Below are 25,868 nucleotides of genomic sequence, written 5' to 3' on the forward strand. Positions count from 1 at the left end.
CAAGCAATTTACTAACAGTTTGTGTTAAAGCATGTCACACCATTTTACAACAGGGTTATTATAGGTATTCAGGTTTTAATCATTAAAAATAAATAAAACACTTGAAATAAAATGTTAACTGATAAAATAAAAACACATTTTAGATAGTAACTTGATATACTTTAATTTGATATACTAAAATAACAAACTAAAACTGAACAAAAGCTATAGACACATAAAAAAAAAATTAAACTAATAAAAATGACAAATACACAACAGTAAAATCACCAAAAACGTATCTAAAATTAAAATGGACAATAAATATATAAATATAAAAAAATCAAACTATTAATAAAAACTATAATAGTATCTCAATGATACTAAAATAACAATGTTTCAAGATCCCATACCTCTTCTTCTCATCGTAATTGCCATCCCTCAAAATAATGATCAAAAACAACTAGTAACTTGAACTGATAGTATAATACACATCATATTTCCAAAACAACTTCAATTGCATTCAAATATAGTACATGGCATGCATTCCTTATGAATCAAACCCATTTATTTTCCACATGCTCCATAAATTTAATGCATATGCTTGTCTGATCACCCCTAGATAATTTAATATTTCTAGTCTGGTTTTCCAAAGGAAAGCAGCAATCCTTCCAAGCTTCATGGGAGGACAGATACAGCTCATTATCCTACCTGAGGCTGAAGCAAAGCATGCTGAGATATGAGGAGACCAGATGGTGCTGTATATGACACCCTCATGACCCTGCAGGGAGGTCACTAACTGACATCTCTCTGGATCCCACTGTGTGAAAAACAGGACAACCATTAAACTAATTTCATTTCAACAGTCAATTTTTTATAATATTAGAAATATTTTTGCATATAATTTTGGTTGAACTTTATTTTACAGTAAGTGCACTTACATGTACTTTCTAAGAAATTGCAAGTACTATAATATTACATAGTATGTACATGAGGAACAGGACTGTAAAATAAAGGGTAGCACTTTACACGTGGAATTGTTTTGAATACATCCAATGTTCACCATACATGTTTGAGCGACAGTCAAATATATCAAAAATATATCAAAATAACAAGGGAATTTTGATTTCTTATTTCATGACTCCTTTAAAAAATGCCTGCATATATTCACCCTCTAAAACAAACTCCACTTACCACTTTGGCTGTGTGGTCCCAAGATCCTGATACCACCAGGTTCTCTCCCCGTGTCTGACTCCAGTCTACTGAATACACCTGTAAGGCAAGATGTTTTACAGTCTAGAGGTTATGAAGTGCAGGAATCTTTAACATGCTGTTTTGGAAGTTAAATGTGTGAACTGACCTCCTGTGTGTGCCCTTTCAGCACCTGTAGAAGACCTTGCGGGTTGGCTGTGTCCCAGATCTGCAAAGATCCATCACCTCCTCCTGTCACCAGCACGTGTTCATTGCTCTCGCTCCACGTCACATCGAAGAGGCCGTCATTCCAGTCAAAACTGCCCATGAGACAAAAAGATACTCGAACACATCACTGATTCCTCTTCATATCACTGTAAGATGACACGGATTTACAGTGGTCTCAAAAATGTATGAATGTTAATGCGTCCAAAATAAAATACAAAACCGAAGTGTTATCTGCAAAGAAATAATACTAGATATGTTCTAAATAATGACAACTAATAATAATGATGATAATAATACATTATGTTTTGCATAAAGAAAAAGGAACCTATTTTCAGGTCCAACAGGATTTTGTTGGAACATTATTTGCCTGACAATTTACGAAATCTTCCTTTATATTCTAATTACTTAATGCAAAAAAAAAAAAAAAAGTTTTAATTGTATATCATAATTGTATTTGTATAATGATTTTCATTTACTGTATACAAAAATAACCAAATATATATATATATATATATATATATATATATATATATATATATATATATATATTAAAAAAAAAATAAAATAAAATAATGATCTTTTGTTTGTTTCTGTTGGTTTTGGTGACGATGATCAAGACATACTTTTACATGCTCTATTTAATGACTGAAATTAAAGTGAAATAAATTAAACTGAAAGATAGAAAATTACCTCCTCACAAGTGAAACATCTGCCTCTCTCTGCTCCAGCACAAGAAGTGTCCCACATCCTAAAAGACACGAAATAGGTTTTTATTGGCATTCATGTCAATATCATAGATGCATGTTCATGCAAACTACTAATATTACCTGCTATTCCATAATACTGAGAGGAAGCACATGCGACCGTAGAAGCGAGAAAAGGTGAAATCTCCACTGCATATCCATGACGTCCTGGAGATTTAAACGACTTCATGCTCTCTAATAACTCGGTGTATACAGAATTAACGCCAAGGTCATTGCACTATTTACTCTAAAGTCCTTAAAAAAAGGTAATCACGTGTAATAACCTATTTTGTTTGTGGTAAAACGCCAAACTCTTGTCAACAACGGCGAAATCTTGATAAAAACCAACAATCAATACAACAGTACGTTAAGAATTTAATGGATTTGCCAGGTAAACTCAAATTTAGCGCAAAACATCTGTATACCAGTTGTTTACTTCCGTGTTTTGACTGCGTGAAAAACGCAATGCTGTGATTGGTCGGGTGAGGATGACGCAATCTCGCAGATTAGTTATTTATGATTGATTACATTAATATGCTATTTTTCCTTTTTTAATTCTATGTGGTTTTCTAAAATGAAAACTAGAGCACAAAATATTTTTAAAATGCTTTAATTTGCACGTAAAACGCACGTAATTTGTAAAAAAAAAACAAAAAAACGAGTGACTGAATTTAGAACAAGTTGCAGCTTAAAATGATCTCGCAGTCACACCAGATGGCAGCATTTCTCTGGTAAAGACCCATTTGTTGCCTTTTCAGAGTTCACACATCTCATAATTTAAAATATTTTAATGTTGTAGTGTCATCAAGGTAAAACATAATGGGGAAATTGTACCATAGTATTACTATGGTAGTACTGCTATGCTACTATACATAGGTAATACCATAGGATTAACATGGTAAATATATACAGTCAAACCAAAATTTATTCAGACACCTTGAACATTTCATTCATTAATTCAGTTTATTCACTATAGTTTAAAAAATGGTAATAAAATATGACAAGATGTCAGAGTTAAACTGTGTCAAAAAAAAATCTTAATTATGTCAGATAAGACAAGCAAAACATGTTCATGTCAAAGTGTCTGAATAATTTTTGGCTCCAAATTTTTTATCAATTTTACTGGTAGTCCACTGTATGAATAATTTTTGGGCATGTCACAGTTTACTTTATTTTGGTATCCTCACATACACAAATTAATTATAGTGTCCTGCACCCACTAGTAAAAATATATTAAAAAAAGTCTGAATAATTTTTGGTTTGACTATATATATATATTGAAGATTAATAGTCATTAATATTAATTATTTTCAATTATATAATATTAATGGCATGGTGTCATATACTTAGCTATGTATTTATTCACTGGACATCTTTACGATCTGCAATTAGAGAAAATATATAGAGCAAATATCTCATTTTAAAATTCACATTCACATGTTCAAAACATCTTCTTTCATATAATAAATACTCCAGATAATACCAAACAGTTGAGGTTAAAACTGACTGTGTGCAAACTCACTGTGCCCTAGAGCCTAGAATATGATCTGTCTGAGCTGTGATCATATCTATATGCTGCTTTTATCTTGTGGTCTGGAATATAAAGCACAACTTGTAGTAGCTAAACCATTTTCATGTGTGGAAAGTAATGAACCTGACAGGCTTACTGACCACGTTCACACCACTGACTCTTTGCCCGTGTGATGTTTTTGGGGAGATCATGTGCGGCCTTGATATATGACGGCCACTTCAAAGGCAGGGGCCCGGCGTGAGAACCAGCCGCTCTAAAGCAGATAACCGGAGGATTTATGGCCTCGCACTTTTCCCATGATTGCCGGTGGGTAGCAGGCGCTGTTTGCCTTAATCCCCATTCACTTGGAAATGCTGATACTTTTTCTCTTAAGGAATTTAATGGTGTGACAGTGATTTACTAATGTAAATCTGTCTAACAGACCCTGGCATAAAGGGAGTGGATTAGGCCGGCATAAAGACCCATCTTGGGGAGGAGTGACTGGTGTTGTTGTGCTTTCATGTGGCGCACACTACTGCAGTCCGACCAGCGGTTTGTTCACGCCCGCCAGAACAGCTACATAAGTTTTGACTTGAGCTGTCCCTGAGGAACCAAGGGGGACCTTGAGGGACCGTGCCTTCAAATAACAGTAAACAGCAAAGGAGAACTGCTTAAATGTTTTTAAGACATTGTTGCAGTGTCAACATACATGGCATTGAGACATTTCATAAACAAAAGGAACATTTTTAAAATTGCTGGACTATGTAACAACTTTACTGTTGATGTATGCATTGTATTCAATAAATGTGTTTGTAGCTTACTTTAAAGTTTGTCGACAGATTTATAACTGTTGAAGTGGCACTTGTAATTGCAGTTGTTTGTTTGACTTCATTGGCTTCTTTTGCATTATTAGTAAAACACATAAAAGAACGCAAATATTTTTTTCCACCATACAATTTCAAGAACTCAAATTATGCTATGGGAAAACAATTACTTTCTCTCATAATATTCCACGATCTGTTGTGGTGAAGGCAAATGGAATGATGGTTTTATGGCATATGTGTTGGAACAAAAAAAAAAAAACACTCAGTTTCTTCATGGACATCTGTTTTTTTCTTTTTTGCATAGAAAAAGGTTACATCTTACAGAGCGTGGTAGGGTTATTAAAAAGGTAACAAAGTTACAGTAGTAGAAAATCTCACATATGAGCATTAGTGAATGTTATTTTAAAAAATTTCAGTAGGCCTATTTTGTAAAGTGGAGAAGACCCCCCCCCCCCAAAAAAAAAACAGTAGTGATTGAAGTGCATCATACCAATTAACTCATCTGTCTAATTTCAATATAAACTCTAGTTACAATCTTACACATATACAGATTTACAAACTGGATTGTTAAATCATACATTACAAAACTGATTCACACCTCACTTTAGTGATTATCTGCAAAACCTTTGGTTTGTTTTTGAACAAGCGGGTTTTTTAAACTCTAAAGCTACTGTGTGTGTGTTTGTGAAAATCAGACAATATGCTTTTCTATTGTAAAAAATATCAAAGCATATAGATATCAAACGCAGCATTTTAGCAGTGTTTATGCAGGCACTGTCCAACAGCGCAGCCCACAAAGTTAAAAAAGTAATTTTCTTCAAAAATGACAATCACTTTTCATCCTTATGGGTGTCCAGTCATTGTGATGTGTAAAAGTCTGTCTTTCTTTCCCTGGCTTGTTGCTTGTCGCATATGTGCACGAGAAGTGTAGAGAAAAAAAGCCCATGGTGCTGACCAAAGCAGGCACAATAGCTGTTTTCTTTCCTTTATGTACAAAGTGTGGAAGACGTCCAGATGCAACAAGAGCAAATCCAACACTTAAAACGCTCCCACTTCAGTCCCCCATGGTCGATATGGTTTACTGCTGCTTCCGCTGTTCCCGCTGCTCTGTTGGGATGTGGTGGATGTGGAAACGGAAGAGCTCACGGTGGAAGAAGCCACTGAAGATGCTGTTACACTGGGGCTGAAGAGCGGGAATCCTCCGGGAAATGATAGAGGGAAGGTTTGCGCCGCAGCTGCGGCGGCCGCTGCGTGAACGGTTGCCGATATTGAAAGCAGCGAGGTGGATAGCGGCGGTACACAAGGAGCGACGCTACCTGTAGAGGGCGCTCTGAGTGCGGAGTCACTGTGGGTGAAGGAGGAGGTCAGCAGGGCTGCACCCCTCTGAGGAACCTCAGACAGCCTGCTAGAGGAACTTTCTGAGGATGGAAGTCCGCTCTGCTGCAGAAACGCAGTGGGGATAGGATGCAAAGCGGCGGCCCAGTGATGTGGGTGGAGGGCCTGCTGGTGATGGGCTATGGATGTGGTCATGGCGGCCGCTTCCCTCTGCGAGGCGCAGCTGCTGAGGTGAGAAACCAAGCGGACGCGGAGGGGGTCGCTGGAGTCCAGACCTTCCACAGAGCTCAAATACCTCGCCGCTTCAGTTAGACACTCCCGAAAGCCGATGCTCATGAAGTCCATGGCCAGAGAATGAGCATCAAAATATCCTGAAAGAGACAGATAGAATGATTCAAATGTGAAGTTTTAATCATGATGAATCAAATGCAACCCCACTGTGCTCGAGAGGCTAATCCTAAGCAGACTGGGATTGTGACCTGACCTGTTTGTATGTTTGTTTTCTCTCCCCTATGCTTCAGTTTTAACACTCATTGGAAAGCTCTAACAAACCCCCAACAGTGCAGCCTGTGAATGTGGCCCCACTCCCCTCCCATGGATTTATGAAAGCAAACACAATCCCAGGGTCAAGTGCTTCTTTTGTCCTGCCGGCACTTTCCCACGAGTTCAATCCTACCATTAACATTGATTTCCACTTTAATCTGGTCAAAAGGGAACTCTGTGCTCAAATTTCACTACAGCTTAAGGTGGAGTGTAAGATGGGAGCCAATAACAAGCAGTCTACCTTTTCCTCCCGTGGCCTGGAGCATCTTCAAGTGATCCACTGTCATCTGCAATATTTCCGCTTTCTCTAACTTGGCAGATCCCTTGGGAGAAGAAATAGGATATGTTTTTAATATGATAGGTTTGATGAAATAATGTGACAACATCCTCTTCCACTTACATTTAATTTATTACAGTTATTATTATTAGAAATAATACTTTCATAAAGCATAATAAAGCACACAGGGATGTGAACTCACCTGTTTCTCAAATGCTGTTGGCACCAGACGACGTAACTCTGATAAACTATTATTGATTCGGTCCCTTCGTCTTTTCTCAATGATCTGCAATATATAAAATAATTCACAGAGTATGATGTATCAGAGTTTTAAATGTAGCATTTAAAAGACTTTAACAAATATGAAAATTCTCTCAAAAGTTATGAATTACCCCTCTCCGCTTCTTTCTGGCCATGACTTGGGATGTTGTGGTAGGTGAGCCACATCTTATAAATGAACCGTTGCTTTGACTTTTGGGGAAAAAAGGGATGAAAACTTATCAGTGCACTGTAAAAAGTGTTCATAGTTACTTTTAAAATGACTTCTGTGATTCAGTTGTATTAAATTACATTTTTGATATCCGACCAACAAAACCAGGGGCCAGTTACATAGCTGCTAAGTTAAGACTGTCTTAAGAACTAGTTTGGCAACCAGCAATTAGTTTGGGATAATCAGTCTTACTTTTCAGATACAAATTAGACCAATCTTCCTTTTTATGTAGCAGACTTTAAAAAAAACAAAAAAACAAACGTTATTACCATTCTTGAAGAAAAAAAAAAAAAGAAAAAAAGATGACTAACTTGTAAGACTAGTCTAAGCAGTTTATGTAACTGGTCACAGTTCATTTAAATATGAACCACATATTTTAGGTTACCTAAAAGGTTTGACAGTGATAATTGGTAACACTTCACTAAACCTTTTACTTGTAAGTAAATGCATAATGCATAAAATACCATTAATATCTATAGCCTGCATTCAAAAAGTTAGAAATGTCTAACACTTTACAATAATGTTTAGTAACATGTAAGCCATGCTTTAAAACATTGTGACATGCAAATGATACCTAAAGGATCCATTTCCACTTGATCAAACCTATCAAATTATTCTTGGTGCAATCTAATGTAATCTGTTTGATTTAGTCACATTAAATAATATTTTCAGTTTAAATAAACCAGTTCATTCTGATGCAGATTTTTTAGGCAGCATACAAGCTACAAACTTTTAGTTAACTATAGTTGTTTATGTACATTCACCATATATGAAAAATATTAAATGAATGATACTATCAGTGACATTTTAGCTATTGACCTGTTGAGCATTACATAATAATGTTTGTTAATTGCATCAAGTATTACCAAAGCTTTTTTGTGTCATAAAAGTTGATCTATAATGTCTAAGATAAAAAAATATTAAAATTCATTAATAATTATAATTAATAAAATGATAAATGAACTAGAATGTTTTAAAATAACAAATGTAATTATATTATAGGCCTATATTTATACATTTACTATAATGTCTAAATAGAAAGATAACACATAAAAGTGAGTCCTCAGCTACAGAACAACAAGCATATAATGCATGCTTACCCCGAGTAGTTATTCTCGCTGCCCACATCAATAGTTTCATCCATGTCGCTGTCGGACGTGCTGTCCTCACAAGGCCGCTTCATGATGCCGTGCGCACAGGTACAATCACCAAACACTCTGAGCGTCTTTCCCACGAACCGCTGGAGCCTCAGTCTCGCATTCACGCCCACGTCCTGCTTTGGGAACACCCACCGAAAAAAAGAAAACACGCCCCGAGCCACCGAATGGAGGTCTCAAACTTCATTCCCCTGATAATTGACTCTGCCCAGCTTCAGCACTCGCGTTCTGCACCCGAGGGCCCCAGAAGCGTGAGAAACACTTTACACAAGAAAGGCGACGGTGTTTCAGAGCCTGACTGAGCTTGGACACAGTGTGCAGATAGGCAGGAAATCTAGGTAAAGGGTTTCTGGCAAGGCTAATTTGAGGATGCAGAGTGGCTTGCCAAAACGTAGTCAGGTTTATTCACTGTGCGAATTAAGGACAGAATTTCTGTCAGTAGTTTGTTTAGGTTTGTCTCGCGCAGCCCAAATTGTTTCCCTTTACACAGTTAGCCAACCTTCAAATCAAGAGAACAACAATTAATGTTATATAGCTATTTATTTTAAATCTATATTAATATGAAAATAACCACAGAATGTTTTGTCGACTTACCATCCAATACATACAGCGATCAAGCTCTGCTCACGTGACTTTTATATTTTTTAACATTTAGGTTACTGAAAGGTTGTTTGAAAACCCCATTAAAACGTATACTGGTATGTAAAACAAAACAAAATAAAATTATTTTACAGAATAAAAATTGTCATTAAAAAAAGTTACAATTGGTCAAGTGAATTACCTTACCATATATAGTAAAAAAAAAAACAGTATATATTTTAGAGACTACATATATTTTTACAAGTATTTTTAGAAGTAAAAACTACCTTAATTACCTTCTAAATATGTAAAAAAAAAACAAAAAACAAAAAAAACGATATTATTATTTACCATTAAAGTACTGCCTTATTAAATATTTAAAGGCAATATGCCTAAAATATTGTATATAAATACATGAATAAACCAAATAAATTAGTTATGCACTTTTGCATTATCTACAGAGTGGAAATACTCAAATCCTTTTAAAATGTTTCAATAAACATTAATTATATTGAAATTATAGAAGTTTTTCAAGTTGTTAGGGAGCCCGTCTTGTGTATTTCATATAGCGCAAAATGGTACGTTGACAAACTGCACTAAATATATGCATACACACAGAGACAGACACACTTTCACACATGGGCTCCTCATCTAGTTGGAGGCTCCAGCTGTAGTGAATTTCCTGGGTTAAACAGTGAAGACGGCACATTGTTTGGGCTCACAAAACCCCCCCTTTGTCATGTGCCTTCCCCCTGGTGGAGCGTAGCACAGTCTCCCAGGCAGCCCGCCAGTGTGATGACTCGTTCCCACAGCTCGAGCCCTGCGCTGAAACCCAATCACCATGTGAGAGACGGCCAGGAACACAGGGAGGGCCGGCAGGGCCGCTGCCACTGGGAGGTTACCGCGAGCCAAGCGTCACCCCCACCACTGCGGCCGCAGCTCGTAACACTATTCCTCACATTGTTTGTTTGTTGCATTTCCAATTTAACTAACATATAAAACCTTAGAAATATCAAGCTGGCATCGTGGAGGAGGGCAGCTTATGACCTTCACACATAGTGTTGAATTGAACTATATTTTGTTGTTACTTTTATCCATGAACTTGAGAGAACATTTTATGTAAATGTCTACAATGTAACATTCATTCATTTTTTTTACTTTAAAAGTATACTTAAAAATGTCTTTGCATTTCACAATAAAATTACACTTCTGTCACACCACCCAAACATTTCTAAAAACAACCACCATAACTAAAAATAAATTTGTATAAAATTATAAATATTAAATTTAATTATTAATAATAGTAATTATAGTCATATAAATTCACTGTTTTACTCCAAAAAGTATTATACTTATATAAAATATATAAATGTCTATCAAACCAAGTGGCATTTAAAGAATGATAGAAACACTCAACAAACACTTTTTTAATTGGTAAAATCAATTGATATCCAGTACTGTTCAAAACAAAGAAAATATATTTGAATATTTTCAGGTTTTCAAACACACCATGCCTTTAGTTAATGTGACGAACTACACCTGTGGTTATTCTACTAATGTGAACTTGAGGGGAACTGACTCCCTTAAAATGAACTTGAGACTCTTTGGCTAAAGCACATGCAGTGGTTTGATATTTTGCTATCTAATGCAATAAAAATGTATAGATTTTAAGTATGATTTAACTGTCCAAAAACTTTATGATCTCCTAAAATAATGACTATTATAAAGACACAAACTGTACTGCTGAAGGGTTTCTACAATCACCCATTGCCTTTAACACCCTGCACCAGATCCAGTCCTCACCACAGATAGCTCCAATCAAGCTGTCAACAGCCTCTCATAGCTCAGGGCAGGCTGCAGCTCTCCCAGGTGTGACCTAAAGTATATAAGGGCTAATTAAAGCAGTCTGTCCGGCTTCACAGACCCGGACTTTCCCTCGTTTTCCCCTGTTGATGGATATGCCCACTCAAGAATTTTCAAAGTTCTTTTTAGGATAAATAAAGACCGTATCATGAAAATATTGAGCATATAGAGCAGGCATACACCAAACTCTAAAGGTTTGTTTCACTCTATTTATTGCATGTTGTATATTGTTATTGTATTACGCATCTAAAAGTCTGGGTCTTCTCATATCTATGTTTAATGTATTTATTAGTGTATAGTACAGGGACAGTACACATTATTGAAGTCTCTGTAAATGGATAAAAGACAATAATGATAACTTTAAAGTTGTAATAAATGTTCCAATTCCTATGTGAATAGGAAAGACCACACCACGACTATAATGATAATGGCACAGAGAAAGTTTTTTTTTTTTCTTCTTTCAGCTGATGAACGATAATAACATTGCCAGCCAATCAGAATCCATCCTGCATTCAGAGCTGGAGCATTTAAAAGTGCAGACAGCAAAACTGCAGCATGTGCTTATAATACAATGGACATTATTTTGCATAGGTGTGGATACTAATATAGTTATCATTATAGTTATTGCACATATAATATAAATATAAATTATATATATAAAAATGTGTATATTATATATATAGTGTGTATAAAAATGTGTATTATATATATATATATATATATATACACACACACATATATACATACACACATATATACATACACACATATATCAAATATACACACAAAACAAACAGAAAATATGCATGTATATAATATTATATTAGATATTATTATTACATATATCTTTATATTAGATATTGTGAAAAGAAGCTTTCAGTCATACTCGTTTTTTTTTTTTGCATTTCATCCTTGGCTTATTGAAAACAAGTGCTAGTGATATCAGTCCCGGGCAGGACTAAAAAACAAAAACCGGAATATGGCCTCCGCCAAGTCTGCCGACGGCCAGTGTGGAGCTACAAGCTCGTCCGTGTCACCTCTGAGACTTCTCATAGCATGTGGCGAAGCAGGTCCAAACTTGGGATGCAACTTGGTGCAAACGTTTGTGGATGTTTGTGTGTGTTTCTTCTATTCCCAGGCAAGAGGAAGGATTCCTTTCATCCCAAACATGCTTGCTTGGAGAAGGCGGGCGGCCCTGCCCCTGGGCCCGGCGAGAGGGGCCCAGCCCTGATGTGCCATGCTATCAGTGGTTCCCAAGGCTGGCCAGCCTGGGAAAAGCTGGGTGGACCCGTTCCAAAATCAGCATTACATGCATTATTGTTCTTACCCTCCCAGAGTCCCAAGCACACAATGAAAACAACAGCAACAGCCACAATCTCAAGCCCTTCTCTGAACACAAGGCTGCCCTTAGTCACTCGCAAACTGCCTTTTTAAAACCAAGTTAACTGCTTCATGGCAACGGACACTGTTGCCTGGGCAGCAGCTTCTTCAGCCCCGACTCTTCCTTGAGAGTACACTGACCTGTTTTAGATTCAGGGCAAACAAACATTTGTTCTGTTAAATTAAAGTATAGTGCATGTAAAATGTTTAGGAAAACATGGGGATTTATTGCTCTTCAGTAAATTCACCCGGGAAGCAGTGGCCGGTGGCATAAACCGCTAAGACTAGTCTTACAAGTATTTTTTTAAGACTGTTAATAACTGAGTCAGTTACATAACAGATTGGTCTAATTTGATACCAAAAAATAAGACTGATTGCCTTGGTCACACTAATTCTTAAGACACAGTCTTGACATAATGCCTACGTTTATCACTTATAAGATAGTGTTATGATAGCCTAACGGGAAAACCCTGCTTAAAAACAGCTCAAACCAGTCTAAGGTGGTTTTCTGGTCCTCAAGTCTGGCCTAAGTGGTGTTAATCTGGCATGAACAGCTGACAAGTGTTCAAAACCTTTCTAAAACTAGTTAAATAGAACAGCCAGGCCAGCTGATCACATCAGGCTGGCTTAAACTGGTTTTTAAGAAGTTTTAATACAACGCTTGTACCAACAGAAGTTAAAGAATCTAGGAAGCTACTGAGATCATAATCTAGCTCCATCATTTCATGTTACTCAAGGGATGTTCTTGTGATTAGTGAATGAAGTGTGCATGAATGAAAAATGTTTGCTTATCAAAAATAAACTAGTTACTGAGATCTAATGATAAATTTTGTTTCCTTGCTGATCAGACCAACAAAGATTTTAAGATTATGACTAACATGATTATTTTCTTTGATGACTTTCTGGAAGGTTTCATTTCAGCGCCAAACTGAAACAATTAACCCCTGAGTAAATAATCTACTGCTTTCTCATTGTTATCCAATCTGTTCAAAACAAATGGGCATCTGTTTATTTTTCCTGTCAGTGGAAGAGCGAACAGCCACAAACTGACGATATCCTAGGATTGTGGACTTCTGACTCCAAAGTCATATTATAGGCGCTTTATTAGTGTTTAAGGTCACAAAGAGACAAGCAAGTGCATCCTATATCAGGAAGCCTTGTGCGTCTCTGGAGTGAAATATTTGGCTTTTAGTCGGAGCGCCGGCCGTGAGTCGGAAATCCTGGGAAGCGAGTTCATGGCAGACAGGCTCCAGGCGTCGTATGGGCCAACGTTGAAGAGAATGGGTCAGAATAATAGGGCCCTTCCTGCCATTCTCAGATTCAGGGCAGTATTTCTGTCACGGCTTTCCATCGAACTGTGTCTGGCATTTTGCTTCGGCACCCATCAACCCACATGCTACGCTCAGAAACACGCTAATCTGCACTGCAAGTGCCATTTGGCTCAACACAAAGTGTCTGTCAGAATTATGTCAGCGTCAGAACAACATCATTGTGCTGATTTTGCATGGCTATCAAGGGAGCGTATACTCATGTAAACAAGTTTATCAGTCTTTAAAAGACATTTTAAACTCCGCTATAGTGTGTACTGGGTGAGGGTTTACAATACAAAAATTGCATATATGGAGTGAGAACACACACAGACAGGTGCCCCTTCTCTACTTCCTGTCATATGACCTGAGCTTCCTGTCAGGATACATGAGCTTGAGGAAGCCATAGGTTTCCCCTTCTGCATTCAGCTCTCATTGTTCAAACACTGTTACCCAATTGTCAAGCATCCCTTTTATTCACTGTGGCACCTTCGTTATTTGCACAATAGCTAGTTTCCACTGTCAAAACCTGGAACCCACAGGTTTGGATGCATTGTCAACTCTAAAATTCCAGAGCTAAATAATAAAATCAATGAACATTGTGGGATTTTTAATTTCCGTACCTTCTGAAAATTTGATCCGAATGCTCAAACAAGCCACAAAAGTGCTTGTAAATCATTGTAAGTCTTCGTTTAGAATTCAACCTACAAAAACACAACAATTTTCAGTTTAGTCCAGTCCAGCAAACTCATCCATTTTAGATAAATGTTTGTATGTCATGTATTTTGTCAAAAGCTTCATTTATTTAAATCAAGATTGGGATTTCAATTTAGAATTGGTTCCCTTTCAATTTTATGATTTGGAAATTTGAACTAAATTTGTCATACCCCATATGAAGTTGAATTGGAATTAGAATTGGAATGACAGGAAGTGAACTTCACTGAAATGCAATTCAAAGAAATTCAACATAAGCACTGAATCTTGGCAAATGGATTGTTCTTCCATCCAGGTTCACAGAGGTTTATAAACAAACATCATATTATAAAATCTTAATTTATTAAATATTATCAATCCATCCATCAATCCATCCAGCCATCCAAAATTTCTATTTCACTTCCTTTCATTCAAACCTTCATAGTCAACTGCAATTCCATATCCTGTTTGCTACTTCAATTCAAACTCGATTCCAAATTCAATTACTAAATCAATTAAAAATATTACATTTAAAAGCATTCTCAATTAAATTCTAAATGCCGCACAACCCAGATTCAAATATTCATACATATACATATATTAAACATCAACAGTTCTCTCATTGCAGTCATTATTATTTTTAATTTTCATTTAAGACAAGACGAAACTTAAATGCATTGATGTCGCCAAAAATCTTAACAGTTTAATCCAATTGCATAAGCAGTCTGGCACTGCTCCCATATCAGTGGCTTCTGGCTTGCTCTGCTTGCATGGAAGCAGCTGCCCTGGACGCCCCCAGTCTGAACAGACAGGCAAATGTGTTAAAGTAATTAACAGACAAGAAAGAGGAAGTCATCAGCTACACATTAAGTGACCTGACCACTGTGAAATCACTACTCTAGACGGCAGGATACAACCACAGTCCGAGAAAGAGATATGCTTTCACACGTGGCACCAGTCAGTGAAGGCCAACAAGATAATCTTCTCTTCTACACTAAAAACAAACAGAAGTCCTCTTGGGACACCTGTGCTAATCATTACTGGTTTGTATATTATTTTTTATAATATATATTTATTATTTAAATATTTTAACAAAGTTGATATATAACCTCTTGAAAGATACATTGCCACTTGTAACATTTATCCGTGAAGGCAAATTTTGTTTTTCAAAACATGAGCTTGTGCACAGTTTATCTTGTGCCGTGACACAAGATAAACACCTAAAAAGTAATAAGATTGTGAACTCTGTCTGGCCTCCAATCTTCCCCTCAGTTTTAAGATGGGACTTTCTCTTCATGCTTAGTTTGGGTATCACAGGCCCTGAGGAAGCACAAGGTTAGAGAGAGATCCAGGAAAGAGCTTTCTGCTAATCTCTACCAGGGTAAGACCCCACAGAGCCAAAACATTGATATGGTGTGTCACTGCCTGGTGATAAACAATGCTGCATATTGTTGTTTTGGGCTGCACCCTCTGGTTCTTTATCAGCAAGCATCCTTCCACTCCCCATGATTGTAAAATGGCAATGGGTGTGCTGCAGAGTGATGGACTTATATAATAAACGGCAATGAAGTTGATCGTGGTTAAAAGAAATTCAATGCACTTTGAGCATTTTTGTTTACAAGTGGCCTTTAAGGTGGGTTTATCTGAAAAAGCTTAAAAGGGATTGTTCACACAAAAATTCTGTCATCATTTAGATGATATTTTGAAGAATTTTGGTAACCTCTCTTCCATAGTATTTTTTTCCTACTATGGAAGTCAATTAGGTAACGTCAACTGTCTGGTTACCAACATTCTTCAAAATATCATCTAAATGGTGACAGAAGTAAGAAACTCATACAGGTTTGGAACAACTTGAGGGTGAGTAAATGATAATAAAATTTAATTTTGTGGTGAACTATCCCTTTAAGGCCCAAGTATGATAGCTATAGCGATAAAGATATAAGATTCTAAAAATCACTCTAAATATAAAGAATAGCAGAGTTCACACCACAGCCATAACAATAATGGCACAGAGAAACGATAACATTGGAATCTCTTTCAGAATTTTATTCCAGCTGATGAATGATAAAAACATTGGGTCTCATTCATGAAGCACGAGCAGAACTTATTTTTGTGTAAATTGTGTGTAAAGTGGTTCTGGCGTAAATTTTCGGATTCATTAAAATGTTCGTATTTTCCAAATGTTAGTTGGTAGGAAAGAAATCTACACCTGCTCCCAGCCACGCGTAAATAGTGCGTTTAACATCCGAACGTTTTGCTCATTAATAATGCTGCATTTTAATTCACCTTATTTGGGTACATATTTACACAGCATTTTGAAAAAAATATTATCTATAGTCATTGTAATGTATAATGTAGATATGCTCGATGATGATGGTGGTCCTCCTCCAGTTTGAATACGATTTTTTTCAAAGTGAACATTCGTTTTTTGCAGTCAAGCTTCATGTCGAACCACTTTCTTTTCACTTCTGGGACTGTTCATCTGTTAACAGATGAAACTCCATTAACAGCATCTGTTGCCAAGCTTCCTTTTTTGGGGGCCTGATACGCCACTATATATGTACGCTTAACATGTGGTGTTTTGAATGAACTTCTGATAATAAAACTTCAATTTCTGCATCTGAGAAATGTATCTTTTTCATTCGCTTTTGAGAAGACATGTTGAAATCCTTAATTTGGTGTCATAATATGATGCCCATATATAGTTGTCAGTCGGATTTAATGGGCGGGATTTATGGTAATTGAGAATGAGCGTGCACGCGCGTCCCATTTATGACTGATTGGAATTCATTAACACACACACATTTCACTATCACTTCTGACGTTTAAGAAGTATTTGTGAATCAGGAGAAGAGTTTTCGGGAAGGTCTCTTTACGCGCAAATCACTCACATATTTACTAATATTTACGAATGTTTCATGAATGAGACCCATTGTCAGCCAATCAGTATCCACCTTTCTTTAAAGAGCTGGATGACAAAACTGCAGTGCACTTAGAATAAACAACAATATCATCTGCTGTCGTGGATGATAATATAGTTATCGCTATAGTTATCTTGGTATGAACGGGTCTTTATAGAGCAATAATAGACCGGAGCGGTAAAAACTCAGTACAGAAAACACAGATGAAATAAAGCATAAATATGTGAATCTGTGATCAGAATAAACGTCTTTTCAAAACTAATTTAGACGCAATTAAAAATTGAAGCAAAATATTCAATTGTGTCTGTGGATATAAAGAATGCCACAAACTAAGAGCTGCATATCTTTAAAAGCCAGAGACTGAGATCATATTATAAATCATAAACTCAATCATGTTATACACTAAAGTTAGAACAAAAGTTTGGTCAAAGTTTTTTTTTTTTTTAAGTCTCTTATGTTCAGAAAGACTGCATTTATTTAATCAAAAATACAGTAAAACAGTAATATTATGAAAAATGATCACAATTTAGAATAACAGTTTTCTATTTTAAAATATAATTTGTTGCTATACATTTTCAGCAGCCATTACGGTCTTCAGTGTAACATGATCCATCAGAAATCAATCTAATATGCTGATTTTGTGGTCAAAAAACATTTATTTTTATCAATGACAAAACAGTTGTGCTGTTTAATATTTTATTCTGGATTCTTTGATGAAAGAAAGATCAGCTTTTGTAACATTATACGTCTTTACTGTCACTTTTGATCAGTTTGATGCGTCCCTTATAAATAAAAGTATTATTTTCTTAAAAAAAAAAAAAAAATTTTACTGACTCCAAACTTTTGAAAGGTAGTATATCTTAATATAATGTTTGGACAATCATGTAGCATAGACAACTTGAATACAATGAAAATGAGCAATGAACATTTCAGTGATAATCATGGACGAATCTAGAGTTTTAGTCTTAAGAGGACTGAGCCTCTTATCTGAATTTGAGCTGTTATAGCTAAAAGAAAAATTCCCTAAGAGCAAGAACTCACAGCTAATTTGTGCTCAATTGACTTTTCCTTCTCCAGCCACTGTTTTCACATAATCACCAATTTTTAATGTGGCTGAAAGCTTAATCGCTGATTTTTGGGGGCTGAGATGAAAGACGAGGTGACTGAATTCCGGTCTGCAGTGATAATGAGTTTCAAATACAAGATTCAAGAATTTCAGACTAATTTTGAACTAGTCTAAATCTACATGTGGTTTATTTTAAGTCTGATTGGCTGGCCCCCTGTAATTGTTTTGGAAGTCAAGACACTTTGACTTATCAGTGCGAGCAGTTGAAAAGCAGTAGCGCACATGCTTGACCCGAAGCCCTCTGGTCTTACTGCTATCACCCGAGACAGCACTGTTGAATCTGGGGGAGAATGTGACAACAGCAGGCTCAGTTCATCTTATCAAGCTAAGTGAGGGCCACCAGCTGACCATCCGCAGACCCCAGATCAGCAACACGTCTGCTAAATCTTTATACACCCTGCAGGGGAAAACCAGGACTGAGGGTCCGAGCCCTGGAAAATACCTGTCATCAGAAGAGCCGCCGCGATCAGCTGCAGGAATCTTGCTACATTCACACCAGGAGAAACGTAGAGGGAGAGGTGTCCATGACAGTTCCCAGATACTCTGACGCTGTCTTTCCCACTGGTAGAAAACACACAAGAACTTGTCACTGTCTAGCAAAGCTGAAAAAGTTCAATGACATGTATTCTTTGTACAGAAATAGACATATAATCCTTTTCAAGGAACTGTAAGCCACAATTTAATTGATTTAAAAGTGCCCTAGAATTAAAAATTGAATTTACCATGGCATAGTTGAATATCAAGAGTTCAGTTCATGGAAAAGACATACAGTGAGTCTCAAACTCCATTGTTTCCCCCTTCTTATGTAAATCTCATTTGTTTAAAAGACCTCAGAAGAACAGGCGAATCTCAACATAACACAGACTGTTACGTAACAGTCAGGATCATTAATATGTACGCCCCCAATATTTGCATATGCCAGCTCATGTTCAAGGCATTACACAAGGGCAGCCAGTATTAATGTCTGCATCTGCACAAGTGAATCAACAGACTAGGTAAGCAAGCAAGAACAATAGCAAAAAATGGCAGATGGAGCAATAATAACTGACATGATCCATGATTACATATTTTTAGTGATATTTGTAAATTGTCTTTCTAAATGTTTCGTTAGCATGTTGCTAATGTACTGTTAAATGTGGTTAAAGTTACCATCGTTTCTTGCTGTAGACAAGAGCCGTCGTTATTTTCATTTTTTAACCCTTGCAGTCTGTATTATTCATAAACACAACTTCATTCTTTATAAATCTCTCCAAGTGTGTAATGTTAGCTTTAGCCATGGAGCACCATCAAACTCATTCAAATCAAATGTAAACATCCAAATAAATACCATACTTACACGATTAGACATGCTGCAACACTTTGTAAAGATCCATTTTGAGGGTTATATTAGCTGTGTAAACTTTGTTTATGCTGTTTAAGACAAGCGCGGCGTTTATGAGAATTTAAAGGGGCCGCAGCATGAATCGGCACTTATTTAATGATGCCCCAAAATAGGCAGTTAAAATGAATGAAAAAAAATCTATGGGGTATTTTGAGCTGAAACTTCACAGACACATTCAGGGGACACCTTAGACTTATATTAAATCTTTTAAAAAGACGTTTTACGGCACCTTTAAAGTGCATAAAGAAAATAGTTCACCTAAAAATAAAAAATTCTGTCATTATTTACCCACCCTCATGTCCTTCCAAACCCATTTTATTCATGTTTAACAAAAAAAACGTATTAAGTCCATAAGCATCAAGTCATATGACTGCTTTGAGGAACAGAAAATATTTCTGTATTTCAGTGATTTACAGTAGTGTGCAAAATGGCTGTACTGACACATATTGAGTAATGCTACTACATAGGTACTGACTGCAAGAAAGCATCTTATTCAAGAGCCTAAGCTGGTTTTGGTGTAAATATTGTGTGGGTTTGTTGTTTGCCTCCATGTGCACTATATTTTGTAAATAAAATAGACCATGTGACACTGAAGACTGGAGTAAAGATGCTGAAAATTCAGCATTAAATAAATTACATTTTAAAATATACCACTAATATACCACAATATTACCCCAAACTTTTGAATGGAATAGCTGTTTGCCTAACTTCTGTAGCAATTCTCCACCCAAACTCAAGATATATTTTTATCATCTATTAATTAACATACTTTAATTAGGCAGACCAGGAGGATAATTTATTTACATAACATATTTTTAACCTCATGTATTATGAACCTCTGATTTTGAGAATTCGTCATTTCATACAAACAAGCTAAAATTATAATTGTTTATTGTAAGCTTGCTGATAGACCCAACTATATGATAAAAAAAAAACATTATTTTGCATTTAACCCATAAACTCTGTAAAAATGAGAACTACAATGAAATGGATTTAGAGAACTAAATTATCTCTAAATCAAGAGACATGACTTTTCATTTTAGTAGTCTGCCACACGCCACCGGTTTGTGATGTAAATATTGTGTGGGTTGTGAGGGTTGATTGTTTGCTTATGTTTGAACTATATACCTCATAAAAAGGAATATAGAAGCTAAATATCATCAACTTTAATTGAGCAAACTATTTACATGATGACTAAAAAGTTTAGACTGTAAATGGCAGGTCGGTTTTTGACTAGGCAACAGGATAATTTCAGCAATCCAACTGAATGCAAAATACTGTTTTTTTTTTTTTTTTTTCTGCAAAACAATGTGTCTCCAGTTGCTATGTTATTTTTGTCAAAAGACACATCAGGCTCATTCATAAAGCCGTCTTGCCATCTTGGATGGAAGTGTAGTGAGGTACTGTACAGAATGGCAACAGCTGTGGCTTTCATTGTTTGTAGCCACACTCTCATTCTTCCTGTAATATAGTGGTCAGTCTACATTACAGGTCAAGCTACTCTGGCCACTCTGGCTTTACTGCAGAAGAAGTTGGTGTTCGGTCAGAGATCAGAGAGCTGGCTTCCACAGAGGGTCAGTGAGGGTAAGTAGTTGGCGCTGACAGGCAGCTGGCAAAGACCACTCTGAGAATATATTGCCATGCTGAAGAATGATCAATGGCTAGTAAGAACAGAACATATCAGCTTCATTTGTGTAATTATACTGATACTATACACTTCTATTTACTATACATTTCTATTCACTTTCATATTGTAACAAAAACAATCTATTTCAAATAAATGGTGTTCTTTTCTACTGGATCTAAGAATCCTGACAAAAAGTCCCACTGTTTACACAAAAATACTAAACAGCACAACGTTTTCAACATTGCTAATACTAGCATCAACTCAGCATATTAGAATGATTTCTGAAGGATCATGTGACAGAATTAATGATGCTAAAAATTCAGCTTTTGCCATCACAGGAATACATTTCATTTTAAACAGAATAGAATATGGAATGTTACAATGCTCTTCATTTGATGGTAAAATTGATAGTAATTATGTCATTCCAATCCATATTTTGTTTTTTAGTGACAAAAATCTTTGAATACATCTTTTCCATATAATAACAGTATATAGTGACCAGCTGTCAATCACCAAGAACTATAAAAGCACCATAAAAGTAATCAACAGTGTTGGGGGTAACATATTACAAGTTACTTACGTAATCAGATTACATTTTAAAGTAACTAGTAAAGTTACTTTTAAATCTACAACAAAATATCTAAGTTACTTTTTCAAATAAGTAATGCAAGTTACTTTGTTTTCCCATGTATTGACTGACAGCTCTCCTGTTGAGTGAAATCGTGAGTATGCAACGAGGTATGCAAATCTTCAATAAAAACCTTTCAAATTTGGTGTGAAAGGGCCTTTACATTTGCTAAAAATAAAACTTTTTTGTTATGAAAAATCAAACAAGCAAGCCTAGCCAAGTTGAGAAAAAGTAACGCAAAAGTAATGTAACCATTACTTTCCATAAAAAATAACTAAGTAATGTAATTAGTTACTTTTTTAGGGAGTAAGGCAATATTGTAACGCATTCCTTTTAAAAGTAAATTTCCTCAACACTGGTAATCAATCATCCAGTATCTTTGTAATTGAGCAGACCACCATTTGTCACTAACCTTTACCTAAAATAAAATCTTGTTTATGCCGCAGATTTGAGACAATTTTCATTTTTTGTGTGAACTATTCCTTGAAATGTTTAAGGGAAGTTTAGGGAATCCCAGCAACCCTTGACACTTATTTGTGAATCTGATGAGATAAATGATCGAGACAAGAAAGGGAAGCAAACCCTTGACACTCTCTCACTGTCTGAGCTGCTTATATCATAAGGGTCTCTCTCTCTCTCTCTCTCTCTCTCTCCTTCAGCTTGAATGTTTACTTTGGATTATACTAGATGCTTCCAGACCTCTGAGAACTCACATCCTGACAGACAAGCTGATATGTACTGTTGGAACACCTAAAAAGTAGCTAAACTAGCTGGATATAAAGGTTGTAAAACATGTAACAGATGCTTCTGTTAATCTTTAATGACATTTCCGTGATAATTAAAGCTTGTGGTGTTTTGCATGACAGGTGCTGGTCAGGTCTTTCATGTGTGAATTATAGACTATAAAACAAGACATGAGAGAAATTGTGTGATGTCACACCACTAGTACGAGACACATCTGATTTAACATTAAAATAAATTACTCTTGCAGCACACTAGAAATGCCTTTCATATTGAAATGTACTGAATTAACATGAATATTTCAATGATTAAAAAGATGCTGAAACTTTAAGCCATACTAAAATCCATTACATACCAAAGTTGTCTATATGTGCCTCCTGTTCCATTAGTCAATCTCACTGGTGCCCAAGAAATACATTATGCTGACTGGCTTGCCATCCCATCTGCCAGAATATAAACTGCATGAGAATGTAAAAATGACACATACTTAAAACAGTGAATGAAATAACAGCAACTATCTGCAAAAAGCATCCATCCAAAATGATGTATTTTTGCCTTTTGTGTTGATTATGAAAAGTCCCTATGACAGTGTAACAGTGGTCTCTGACCCTGTGTGGTGGTCTACGAGACAGAGGGGGTCAAAAGAAAAGTCTAGATGTGGCTCTGAAGTTGAAAGTCTATGGGGTGTCTGAGCAGCCCTGTTTGATGTAGCTCACCATGGTTGCTGCTGCCGCACGCCTGTGAAGATGTTTTTGTGTGATGGCAGCTGGAGACTCAATCGGCCTCTCTCACACAGAGAAAACTGCATGGGCCATTCTGACTGAGGAAACAGCGTTATGAGGGTCTTGACCCAGAGCTGGAGAATGCTGTGGGTTTGAGATGGTGACAGATATGAGAACAGATCTTCTAGGGACAGTGTTCACTTAACAGCTTTTTTCCTCCTTATATAGAAAATATAGGCCTATAGCATTGCTAAATTTGAGGGATTTGTTAACTTTCAACATACATACATACATATGTGACCCTGGACCACAAAACCAGTCATAAGTCGCACAGCCAGGTATATTTGTAGCAATAGCCAACAATACATTGTGTGGGTCAAAATAATCGAATTTTCTTTTATGCCAAAAATCATTAGGATATTAAGTAAAGATCATGTTCCATGCAGATATTTTGTAAATTTTCTACCATAAATATATCAAAAATGTATTTTTGTGAGTGGATATGCATTGCTAAGAACTTAATTGAGAACTTTAAAGGTGATTTTCTCAATATTTAGATTTTTTTGCACTCTCAGATTCCAGATATTCAAATAGTTGTACCTCAGCCAAATATTGTCCTATCCTAACAATCATACATCAATAGAAAGCTTATTTATTCAGCTTTCAGATAATGTAAAAATATATATAAAATGACCCTTGACCACTAATATATATATATATATACACACACACACACTCTTGCAGTTTGAACAGTTTGCAGCTTATGTGCCAGAGTGTAAATGCCAATCTCCCGCTCTTTGTATATGGAAACAAGGGCCCGCTCAGAGAGGTCTGACCAACCGAGCGGCGGCGGCTGCTGCTGCGCTGTCCGCAGCGGTCGGTGGTGCTGTTGAAGCCGGTGAAGGGAGTGAGGCAGAGGGGGGTTATCGTCGCTCTGTTGGGAAAATAACAGCCCCAAGGTAAACCGCGGCAAACAGGAAGGGTGTGGACAGGATCCGAGCGCAGCTGCTGCCGCTGAGCAGCGTCTGTTCCCTCCGACTTTGATGTGTGGGCACACCGTGCTCTGTGCCACGAGATAAACACTCTGGGAGCGAGGAATTGTTTGTGTTACGCATAGCTCCGTAATGACATGCAGCCTGTGAGAAAGTCAGCTGCCGCCGACAGCCCCGCGGGAAGCACGTGTGTAGACCGTCGACCCTGAGCTAATTGATGAGTGATGTCATTGATGAGTCATCGGTGACTCCTTTATAAGCTAAATAATATTAACATTTTGAACAATTGCAGTGCTCAAAGATGTAAAAATAACATACAACTGCTGAGAATAAATTGAATAAATTGGGTTGCAAATTATAAAATTGGGTTGCAAATTTATTTTAGTTTTAATATGAATGTAGTACACTGTAATATATATATATATTTTTTTTTTTTCTTTTGTCAAATCAACTTCAATAATTAATGCGGTTCAGATAACATAATATTTTGAGTTTCTGTTGAGTTTGATTGACAAGCGATCTAACCAATCAGAACGCCGCATCCGCAATTTTATCCTACAAAGCAGCCAGTAGTTAAAAGATTAACCTCGGTGGAGTTAAACTTGAAAAATGGTGTGTACTTAAGTCTTTCCGCGTTTGAAACAACATTCATTCTCATGTTCATGGACTAATAGGAAGAATGATCGTTTTTTACGAGCGGTTGAGCTGAGGATCTACAGCAATCTGTCACGACCATGGTCACGACACATTAAAGAGCAACAAAACGTTTTTTATTGTTTGAACTTCTTTAATAACTACACGGTTTGAAAGCTGGGACTTAATATCATAAGTAACCTGCTCTGTCTTGTCTGTCGACGAGTGGTCAGTATCCTCTTTGTTCCGCGATGTATTTTTCACTGTGTGTGGAGTGACAGCGCCACGGCTTGTCGGACTTCAACAAACTCAACATTTTAAGGCAACCAGGTAACTTACTTTTTTAAGTTAAACCAACAATTCTTTTTTTTTGCAGTGTATTCTCAACTCGACTGTTTAAAAATTTTACTGTTTAAATCCATTCTGCAGATTTCAGCATATTTTCCAAAATTACCACAAACTTCAGCAGATTGCCACCTGGGTCTGCTTGAAAACAAACAAACAAATAAAAAAGCTGACACATAATATTAACTTTTACATTTGTATGGGATGGTGTAATGTCATAAGTTTACTGTTTTCCTGTGAGGCAGGCGGCATTGGAAAGCATCCCTGTTGTCCTCTCCAACACTCCATAAAACATTACATTCACCTTGGGAATACTGGATGTGGGGAAAGACTTGTGGCATTGACTGGGAGGGAGGCGGACATTCTTCAAGGGTCTAAATAAAGTCTGTGAGACACTCTTTCTCATGAGCCCTGCATGTTGACTCATGAAGCATCAACAGAGGGCAGAGTGTGTGTGGCCTTAAATCAACGCTCAGCATTTGAAACAGAGCCTGTTTGACAGAAAACAAGTGACTGGTCTAGTGGTAGCAAAGCACTGCATGATCATATGGAAATAACTTTATGTGTAGGCTTGCAGTTCTGCATGTTAGACTAAGCGCTCTCTTCCAAATGGAGGGTTGCCGGTTGTTTGGCTTCATCCCTCATTGGTCATCAAT

At 36.6% G+C, this 25,868-nt stretch overlaps 2 protein-coding genes and 1 long non-coding RNA gene across 3 annotated transcripts in view; all 3 read right to left on the reverse strand.

The window, feature by feature from the left end:
* pex7 (peroxisomal biogenesis factor 7) overlaps nt 1-2,586 on the reverse strand; it is a 29,986-nt gene extending 27,400 nt beyond the window's left edge. Inside the window, exons 1-5 of the mRNA XM_067383173.1 lie at nt 2,223-2,586; nt 2,086-2,143; nt 1,337-1,487; nt 1,171-1,248; nt 688-796 (exon numbers count right to left, since the gene is read on the reverse strand). Of these exons, the coding sequence (XP_067239274.1) occupies nt 688-796; nt 1,171-1,248; nt 1,337-1,487; nt 2,086-2,143; nt 2,223-2,328 (502 nt within the window). The 5' untranslated portion in view covers nt 2,329-2,586. The remainder of the gene's footprint in view (nt 1-687; nt 797-1,170; nt 1,249-1,336; nt 1,488-2,085; nt 2,144-2,222) is intronic.
* Nucleotides 2,587-4,370: 1,784 nt separating this feature from the next.
* Nucleotides 4,371-8,364, reverse strand: hey2 (hes-related family bHLH transcription factor with YRPW motif 2). The gene is made up of 5 exons (XM_067383174.1): nt 8,218-8,364; nt 7,020-7,098; nt 6,830-6,913; nt 6,592-6,673; nt 4,371-6,178 (listed from the first exon to the last, which is right to left on the reverse strand). Exons 1-5 carry the CDS (start codon nt 8,298-8,300, stop codon nt 5,511-5,513), a joined length of 996 nt encoding a protein of 331 aa, XP_067239275.1. The 5' UTR covers nt 8,301-8,364; the 3' UTR covers nt 4,371-5,510.
* A 10,164-nt stretch (nt 8,365-18,528) lies between these two features.
* LOC137018793 (uncharacterized) lies at nt 18,529-23,370 on the reverse strand. Its single transcript, XR_010894942.1, has 3 exons — nt 23,237-23,370; nt 22,876-22,978; nt 18,529-18,704 (listed from the first exon to the last, which is right to left on the reverse strand). It is a non-coding gene; the product is annotated as an uncharacterized lncRNA (long non-coding RNA).
* Between the last annotated feature and the right edge of the window lie 2,498 nt (nt 23,371-25,868).

The sequence above is a fragment of the Chanodichthys erythropterus genome, chromosome 4, assembly GCF_024489055.1.
Source record: "Chanodichthys erythropterus isolate Z2021 chromosome 4, ASM2448905v1, whole genome shotgun sequence".
Taxonomy (NCBI): Eukaryota; Metazoa; Chordata; class Actinopteri; order Cypriniformes; family Xenocyprididae; genus Chanodichthys; species Chanodichthys erythropterus.